This window comes from Rhizophagus irregularis, chromosome 16 (assembly GCF_026210795.1).
Source record: "Rhizophagus irregularis chromosome 16, complete sequence".
NCBI classification, from domain to species: Eukaryota; Fungi; Glomeromycota; class Glomeromycetes; order Glomerales; family Glomeraceae; genus Rhizophagus; species Rhizophagus irregularis.
The window spans coordinates 3,456,689-3,467,302 of NC_089444.1; the positions used below are offsets into that span (position 1 = coordinate 3,456,689).

Genomic DNA, 10,614 nt, shown 5'->3' on the forward strand with positions numbered 1-10,614 from the left:
AGTCTTGAAAAATATAACCATAATTTATTGTTTTATAATTTCGGTACAATTCATATGATTAAATCGGAAGCCATTATTCTTATCCCGAAAATTCATTATCCTGACGCTCAATATCTCGACACCTATTGTCCTCCTGTCTCCTGACAATTTACATTATAATGATATTTTTGTATTTCAAAGTGGATTTGTTTCGCAAAATGTTATTAAAAATTATTTAGAATTATTAAAACTTTATCGCTGCTTTCGATTTAGCTGAAACTGATCAAATCACTTACATCACATGTTGATCAACAATGATCAGCCAATGAAATTTAAACACATAATAATTTACTAAGTAAAAAAATTATCAAAACTTCAAACGTTCAAAAGTTCAAAAGAAACATTTATTATTATGCCTTTTACAACTTTACAATGATTAGAAAATTTCACCAACCATTTAAAAATAATAATTACTATTTTAAATAAAAAATTATTCACAGATAATTGAAATATTATAAAGTTTATATACTGTAATTATGATTTTATATGTTCATATGTGAAACGTGAATACGTGATGCTTTATTAGTACAGTTTCACAAAATTACGAGTTTTCGGTCTTTTTATTTATATAATTGGTCGACAAGTCGCAGTTTCAACCAAATTGAAAACGGCGATAATAAGAAATTTTAATTCTTAAAATAAAATATTAATATCATTACCATATTAATAAAAAAATATTAGTTGTTTAATATATAAAAATTTAATTTTTACTATATAAATATGGTTTACTATGTATTTTATAACTTTATAAATAAATAAAATGTTTAAAATAATAGATAAAAATTTAATAAAAAAATGTACATAGTTTTCATAAACAAGAGACGGAGTGGCGAATATTTTATTGTAAAGCAATTATTTTTTTTAAAAAATTATATCTAAATTAATTATTTCAACGACAAATAAACGAATATTACATAACTAAGTTTAATTTTGAACCCCTTTTTCTTCTAAATGTAAATAAATATATGAGTTAGTGAGAGCGCTATATTACCGAAGATGCGGTCGTAAAGTATATCATGTGATTTGGATTCAGAATTATGATAATTCTGGTAATTTCGGCAAGTTTTGCAACAATTCATATTGACGATCACCGTGACTTTAAGAATTTATTTTTTTTATATTTATATATTTCCTTGTATGAATCATATTATCACGCATGAGATATTATAAAATTTAAATACAAAATATACTTTAAAATTTATTAATAAACGCGTTCAGTTTACGCTACTAATATAATAATATAATGAGAAAGAAAAAGATAAAAATAAAAGAATAAATTATTCAAATTACAAACTAAAAATTTTGAAGAAAATCTCATAAGTCATAGTGTTTAAATAATTTTGATAAGAAAAAAAAATCAGGTATAATACAGTAATAATGTTATCTAATTTATATAATTCATCCGTATCTAAATATCTAAAAGAAAAAAAAAATATTACTTTAAATTTGGTAGTTTATGGTAAATTTTAAACAGTTTAAAAATAATTCTTAATATCAGGAATTTCCAATTCATCTTGTTCTTCTGAATGAAAGTTAGGACTGTTATGTACTTCATATTCGTCTATCAAATATAAAATTAAAAATCATAAAATACTGTAGAATAATTATTATAAGAATTCATTGATATGAAGTTTCTTTACTTGTTGTTGCATTGTTTCAATCTTATAATCATTTTGAATATCTAAAAAATCAGCTGAAAAAGGATATTTAAATAAAATATATATACTTGGATGCTGTTATGAGAATGGGATTGGAACCGAAATTGATAAAGAAAAGGCAGTTGAATTGTATAAAGATGCTATTAACAGTGGAAATAAAGATGCACAAAAAAGACTAGAAATAGTCTAATCATATTTTTATAATAGTTCAAAATCGTTTCTATCATTCTACTATTTTGATTATTTTTTTTATTTTCTAAAATTATAATTATTATATATTTTGTATAATCTATTATTTATTCTATATTTTATCATATTAATGTTATTATATTCATTATTAAAATGAATGACTTAATATTATAAATTTAATTATTATTAAATAAATATAACTTAAAGAAGCAAGTATTTTAAATTGAATTGTATCATGTTATATATTTTCGGTGTATGGCGGAGTCTTTGCACAATATTTATCACGTGAAAATAAGGATAAATTTAAAAAGAAATTAAAAAAATAAAATTGGCACCGAATAAATTATAATTCAATTCCTTGATTAATTTCATCAATAACTTGGAATTATTTCTATTTTGATAAATGTCAAAGACCTGCTATGGATAATTGCAGTTCTCTTAACCAATAAATTAAAGAGGATATTATTTTTGTATAACTTCTACTACTTTAAATAAAGATTATAGTAAATAACTTTCTATTTAATTATTACTGAAAATGAGATTATCTGTATCACGTGAAAATACTGTAATTTTATTGGTTTAAAATTGTGAATCTTCACGTGTTCCGGTATATCGATTTCGTATTTTAATCATTTCAATAACAAAACAGTTTCTAAAAATAAAAAAAAAATACATTTTGCTTTCATATCCCACCTGAGTAAAATCGAAAAAAACTTTATATTGTTACACTATGCCTCATATCTCTTCATATCATCTAATAACAAAATATCAAAGTAATTTCATATCTTATATACAATAAAAATTGATTTTAGATAAAATATTGATAATACTTAACATGTTAATTGTGAGATTAGAGATTAGATATGTAATATCGTTGACTTTATATGAGTAATAATGCAAACTAACATATTTTATCGATACGCAGTATATTATAATCAGTATATAAATTTGTTATACTTACACCTGCAAATTTTCCATATAACTTAGATAGACTTTCAGTATACTTTTTTTATAGTCCGAAACATAAGCATAGTACAACACTTCAACTCCAAATTAGGGAATATTAAATCCTAAGATCTTATGTAACTATCAAATTTTAAACGCCAAAATGAAGTTTTCGTGTTTATAATAATTAGTTATTAAATAATACTATAATATAAGTATTTACAGTCCAAATAAACTCAGATAGTCAATAGTCTCCCTAGTTCCCACGGGTTTACATATGAAAACGCCGAAATGAAACTTTAATCAGTTTTTGCCTATAATAATTAGTTATTAAATAATAAGTATTTAATTAATCTTAACTCAGTCCCACAGTCCAAATAAACTCAGATAGTTGATAGTCTCCCTAGTTCCCATGGGTTTACATATGAAAACGCCGAATCAGTTTTTGCGTCTATAATAATTAGTTATTAAATAATACTATAGTATACAGTATTTAATTAATCTTGTTATATATATCATGTGTGTTAAGTACACTAGTACACTCAAGAGATACTAATACCATTTCTAAACTATATATCAAAAATAAATTTAGCTTGAATAAAAATTTTTTAATAAATTTATTTAATAAAAGCTTTAATAATATGGGAATATTGATGGGAATATTGCACAATATCATATAATCTTTAATAATTACATGGTTTATAGGGAGTAAATCATATTAACTATGTACTATAAGCCACAATTATACATATTAGTCATCATTAAATCAATTAATATTACTAGTTTAGGTTAAATAACTTATAAATTAATTGTGACTCATAGATAATCTTGATTGTTTTTATCTATTTTATTATTATTCACTATGTATCTATGTATTTAAAGGGTTTTAAAAAATATATAAATACCCTTAATTTCCTCAAGGAAAAAATCAAAAACCAAATTTCAATATTATTATTTTTCAAATCTTACAAATCTTACAAAACTTTTACAATCACCTAAATTTCAATTCAAATTTATAACTTACAATTACAAAATGTATTATCATTTGTGTCCAAATACTATCAATACTATCTTAAATGAATTTCCTATCAACAAATGTTACAATAATCCTTTACCTATCATTGAAACATCTCAACCTTATTTACCATTACTTACCGGATTTTTTTACATTCTTTTTATAATTCTCCTCATATATACCAACATTCTCTCTAATACAATTGTCCTAATTCTTCACTTATTGAAATTCATGTGCACTATAATCATTTCTCTCAACCAACTCCCTTCTCTTCCTTCATATCTATTTAATATATTTTATTCTTTTAAACATTTATTATTATCAATTCTTTTTCATATTTTATTTACATTATTATCTATTCTTCTTCATTTTCTTTATTTACTCAATTGCATAATTCAGATTCTTATCTTTTCTTATTCTCTACTTTATAAAATAACCTATTTAGTGAATATTATTCTCCTTTTAATCTCCCACTATCTTAATTAAATAAAATTATATTACGTAGCTTGGCCCATTGCTTACCAAATATAGCATGGAGACATAATCTTTCCCCTTTGGTCAACTTGGGATTACTTGACCATTCTTAGATAGAAAATTTTTACAAGGGGATCGTTTGCATTGCCCATGAAGCATAGCGATTGGTGTCAGAGAGATCCTTTGTCTTGTAAAATTTACCTTTCTTGTGATCATTTGATCTATCTCATGTGATTTCCTTCTTCACATGTGATACCCTTTATTTCATTCCTTTGTTGAGTTCTTTCCTTAATAACTTATCAACTCAACAAAATCCATCACCGTTGGTTCCACAATTTTTGTGTCCAAGTTCAATTCTTGGAGGTGATTTTCTTATTAATTAGATTATCTTCTTTTTTTCTTCTTTTATAGGGAGTTCCAGACGAAATTACAAACTAGATTTTAGGTAAAAAATATTTTTTTTGTTTTTTTTTAATGATGTTTTAACACTACTTATTTTCTTTTTCCTTCAGTTAAAAAATACTATTATAGTTGGGGACTAGTCCAACCAAAAAATAAAATTACCTAAGGGCGAATATCTTCATATCTTTATAGTTCCTGCCACGTAAATGTCTCCCAATACTTTACCTCTCAAACAAGAATTATTTTTTTCGTGTTAAAGCAGGTGTTTCATAAGGCATTATGCAAGGTACTGTATTTTTAAATAATTTTGAGTATCTATTGATTTGGAATGATGTCAAAAAACTTCCTAACAAAGCTTAATTCATCAAAAGTATTTGAAAGCATAGAGGAAGTATTGAGGAAGGCGAAGTCTCGCTGGACAAAATTGAAAGACAAACTGGTCAAAAAAAATTGAACTGGAAGACCTTTTAATCCTATACTGAACATCTTGATATTATTCTATATTCTAATAATGGAAAATTCATAGCACTAGGGTCCCGAGATATGTTCACCTTTATGAATCTATATGAGAAAAAACTTTGCTGAGATTCAATAATTGTTGTTGAGTAAAATCTTTGGTTCTAGTTTCACGTTTTATTAGCTTTGTCATATTTTCATGAAAATCTTTGTTAATTGTAATTAAATCATGCTTTTGATAGTGACAATGGTGGAATCTTTTCACGCTCGTTCTATGGAGATTTGCGTTGGCATTCGCCACTTTCTCACGGATGTTTCATTCATTGGTAGCATCTTGCCAACACCTGCCTTGATCTCAAGAACCATTATACATTTTTTATCAATAATTCTGCAACGTCTGATGATACAAAAGAACTCAAATCGAGATCCAACAAGTGAGATATCGCTAAAAATTCCAACTTGAATTTTCTAATAGTACCCAACAATCTAAACGTACAGTTCTTCTCCAGACTATACCGATGACTCCCTGGAAGCAGGACCGTCAGATTTAATCTTTTTTTTTATTTTTTTTATTGTTAATTTGTTATTAATCATAGCCCATAACTAGTAGTGTAGGTTTCACAGTATTGAGTTATGGACATTTCATCAACCAGTGGATCAATTGAAGAGTTAGCTGTGATCTCAGCAGTAAGGATAATATCGGCATGAACGGGAGTAATATCAATATGATTAGATTGAGGGGGACCAAAATATTTGTAATCATATACTTCTGGTTCCGTAAGAGCTTTGGTGTAAATAAGCTTTTTTTTACTTTTTGATAATCTATTCATTTATATTGAATTTCATGTTCATAAATGTTATTTTCCTTAAATCATTTATGTTATTAGTTGTTTTTTTCTTTAAAACTTCTTAATTTGTTAAAATAAATTTATTATTAGCATATTTATCTATCTAGATGAACGATATCCAGGATTTTCTCCTATACTATAATAATATGATGAAAATGATAGTGAATCCAGTGATATTGACAATAAACCTGAAATGAAAGTGTTTAGGAAGAAGCTTAGAATACAAGAAGAAAAGGGATAAGAAACAATATTCTATTTGTAAATCATGGTATCATCACGAAATTGTCCCGAAAGAATGTAAAGTATGATAAAGAAAATGCTTATCTTATCATTAATATGAGGTACATGATAATGGGCGCCTTAACGTGTATATACATCTTACCAGAATTTAGGAGTTATACACTTGCACGTGATAGCGTTAACGTTAATAGCCAGTTCGTACGTTAATATCGTACACCCCACTATACATTAAGGAAACCCCATGATAATATGCAATAAGGTTAGGATCAGGGTGTTATTATTGCGTTAGGATTAAGGTATTGCAATTAGGATATTTAGTTCATGGATTAGGTAAAAGTATATAAATGAGAAAATTAGGGCAATGGCAAATTACTGTATATTTATGTATTAAAAATTGGTAAAATTAATAAAATCTACAAAAATTTTGCGTTTACATAATTTACATAATCGCGAAATCAGCGCATGACAGGTAGGATATTGCATATCCCCTCGTATCAAGATATTTTTTCTTTAATTATTTATTTTTGATCTTAGCTCAAAATTGAAGAATAAATTTCAGTACGATAAATTTCAACATATTGAGTAATTATACATTAGTTATTGATTTGTTATAAAAAAAAAGAATGATTTTTTCTTTTTAGACTATCCATCCTTTAGGGCTTTATCAATATAGATAAAATAACTTTTCAATAAAAATCCATTTCCTTTAAATTAATTTTCGCTGTTCTTTTTATGATTTAAATGTAATCAATCGAGAAAATATTAGGTATGAAATACCTTAGGTAAATAATTATTTAAATTTGAATCTTTTTTTTTAATAAAATTTACGAAAAAATTATAATACAACAAGAGTTTAAAGGAGGGTTAGGACTATAAAATGTAAAATATATGAAATGTGATTTATTTTGAACTTGTTCAATTTCTAATAAATGTTTTTTAACTTATATTAATTTAATAATATTAGGCCGGTGACATTTTAATAGCGATGTATTATTAAAATTATTAATTTTTAAAATCAAAACATTAATTTTTTGTGAAATATTTTTTTTAAAAAAAAACTTTTGCATATTAATATAAAAAAATATTTAAATTGTCACTTTGATTATCGCAATGTATTATTGTAAATATTTAAAATAAAAAAAAAAATTTAATTTTTAATTAAAACATTTATTTTTGTGATTTTTTTTGCGAAAATTATTAATGTTTAAAAAAATATAATAATTTTTACAATAAAAAAACTTTTTAATTTTTGCGACATACTTTTTAAAAATTATTACATATTACTAATAAAAAGATTAATTATTACTACGCCTAACAAATAACAATATAAAATAAAAAAAAAGTGTTATGAATGTCGGGAATGATGTAGTTTTGGGATTTTGAATTTTTGGAATTATGATATGTCAAGATATCTGTTAACGAACATCGGCATTGACTAACTGGTATCGAAAATCATAATTTAATAGTCAATGTCATCATCATCATTCTTTACGGCATATCATTACAAAAATTCACGTTTCGATAATTATTTAATTAACAAAAAGAATATATTATGTAAGCTTATCGTTCAGCCAAATAGGATCATGCAGATTTTCATAGACCGATATTTTTATTAGCCATAGCAATAACACATGATTGATATAATAAAGTGAAGTAAAAAAATGGCGTAAATGAATATATTGTAGAAAAAGTTTAAATAAAGCTTATAAAGTGGATTAAAAATGAAGTTTATAGAAAGCTTATTTGTGATGTTATTAATTAATGCATGATCAAAAACGTCAGAACGATAATATGTATTTATTGATTTCTCATTTAAGACTAAACTTATAGTTTACGTTTAAATCGGCAAAAACTTTACTTTTTTTTTTCCTAACTTATAAAATATTTTATTTGACTACTTTACTATAAAAACTAAAAATATAATGAAGTAAATAAACACATATATAATGACTTTTAACAGCCACCACTCTTACAAAATAAATCCCTTTCGGCATTACGACGTCTCACCAAACCGGGCAATTTTTTCCCACCACCATAGACCCATTTTGCAAATTCCAAGGAAGCACCTTTGGTATCACCAGCGTTAAGCTTCCTACGTAATGTGGATTTTTGATAAGCACCACAACCAAGGTTGAAGGTAAATGAAACCAAGGCAGAGAACTGATCGGGATTTAGATTAGTCCGAGTGAGTGACTCAACACATGATTCGAAAACGGCTAAATCCGATTTGAGCAATGTTTCTCCTTCAGCGAGACTGATGGGAGCCTGAATTTTACTACAATCATGAACGTGGCATGCATGACCATAGCCGATAGTTTTTATGCCCTGGTGTCATAGTAGGTGTCATAGTAAATAATGTGATTCATATTTAACTTAGTTATTTCATTAATAAGAAATGAACTTACCACTGGATCTTTGTAAAAATTAGGGTAGAAACCTTCAAATCCCTCAATAAGATCCAAACCTTCCTTGTTGACGTTTTGAGCACGACGCATCAATTCTGAAGATGTTCCAGTTATGAGGATGACCAAAACAATCATTAAAGTAATTACATTAGACAAATTCTTGGCCATGATGATACAGAAAGTAAGAAAGTAAATAATAATAAATGTAAGTAATAATAAATGTAAATGTAACAAATTAAATGTTATTATTAGGAATTATAAACACAGAATAGAGAACATGAAATGCGATTGAAGCAAGTATTTATAACAGTAGGAGTCTTGTCGATCTTTGTTCATTCAACTACTACTATTTACGGCTAACTACATTATTAGCGATAGTATGATTTTGAAGTGGTGATCATCCTGCATGACCTTCCTTATTTATTCACTTTTTCGCTTAATTTCCGATCTTCATGCAGATTTTCATCTTTTTGGGAATGCACCATGTGAACTTCGTAGTTGAATCTTATACTATAGCTATATAGCTATTGCTATAGACATTGTTATTGCAATATTGCAATATTGCTTCTTTGATATCATTAGAATAAAATTACAAAATATTCATTTTTGTGCCACTTTTACTACATATTAACTTGCGGCATCAAGCAATAAGTTTTATATTTGTATTTAATTTTGTTGATCGTTATTGATTTTCAAAGAAATAAATATTCAAATATATTTCTTTTTTTTCATTAAAAAAATTAAATGATCATGCAGATCTTGTGATAATCAATTAAAAAATGTTAGACGAAATTTTTTTTCAAAAAAAATTTAAAATTTTTTCTTTTTTTAACATCATAAATTTTTTTTACATTTTTTTCTATTTGTAAGATTAAATATTTGGATATTACATAATTACAAATTAAATTTATAAGACTATTTCTTTTAGAACATAATGTGATATTTCATAAAAAATATTTTTTCTTACTATTTTTATTTTAAACTACTTGAATTTATAATCAATGAAAGAATTAATTAAAATTCATGTTATCTCAAATTTTTGTCAACTCAGTTCTTAATTTTTATATTACATTTTTTTTATATAAATTTTTTTTAAATTAAACTTCTTTTTCCAAATACACTATAATCTTCACTTTGGACAAATGAAATCAACTTTATTTATTAATTAAAAGTTGTTCAGGCAGGTTGAAACCACTTGAATATTAATTTTCATGAATGTAAGTGTAGTGCTTAGAGAAGATTGCATTTTTGTTGATGATATTAACTCTCTTTTCTATTTTTTTAATTTAGAGCGTAATATCTCCACTTTGGACAAATGAAATCAACTTTATTTATTAATTGAAAGTTGTTCAGGAAGGTTAAAACCACTTGAATATTAATTTTCATGAATGTAGGTATAGTGCTTAGAGAAGATTGCATTTTTGTTAATGATATTAACTCTCTTTTCTATTTTTTTTTAATTTAGAGCGTAATATCTCCACTTTGGACAAATGAAATCAACTTCATTTATTAATTGAAAGTTGTTCAGGCAGGTTGAAACCACTTGAATATTAATTTTCATGAATGTAGGTGTAGTGCTTAGAGAAGATTGCATTTTTGTTGATGATATTAACTCTCTTTTCTATTTTTTTAATTTAGAGCGTAATATCTCCACTTTGAACAAATGAAATCAACTTTATTTATTAATTGAAAGTAGTTCAGGTAGGTTGAAACCACTTGAATATTAATTTTCATGAATTTAGATATAGTACTTAAAGAAGATTGCATTTTTTCTTGATGATATTAACTCTCTTTTCTATTTTTTTTAATTTAGAGCGTAATATCTCCACTTTGGACAAATGAAATCAACTTCATTTATTAATTGAAAGTTGTTCAGGCAGGTTGAAACCACTTGAATATTAATTTTCATGAATGTAGGTGTAGTGCTTATAGAAGATTGCATT

At 25.4% G+C, this 10,614-nt stretch overlaps 2 protein-coding genes across 2 annotated transcripts; both read right to left on the minus strand.

The window, feature by feature from the left end:
* Nucleotides 1–5,768: 5,768 nt before the first annotated feature.
* OCT59_008456 (uncharacterized protein) lies at nt 5,769–6,008 on the minus strand (the record flags this gene model as incomplete). Its single annotated transcript, XM_066142478.1, has 1 exon — nt 5,769–6,008. One exon carries the CDS (start codon nt 6,006–6,008, stop codon nt 5,769–5,771), a length of 240 nt encoding a protein of 79 aa, XP_065999358.1.
* Nucleotides 6,009–8,219: 2,211 nt separating this feature from the next.
* Nucleotides 8,220–8,839, minus strand: OCT59_008457 (uncharacterized protein; the record flags this gene model as incomplete). The annotated part of the gene is made up of 2 exons (XM_025309559.2): nt 8,220–8,591; nt 8,672–8,839. The coding sequence occupies 2 exons, from the start codon at nt 8,837–8,839 to the stop codon at nt 8,220–8,222; spliced, it is 540 nt and encodes a 179-aa protein (XP_025168987.2).
* Between the last annotated feature and the right edge of the window lie 1,775 nt (nt 8,840–10,614).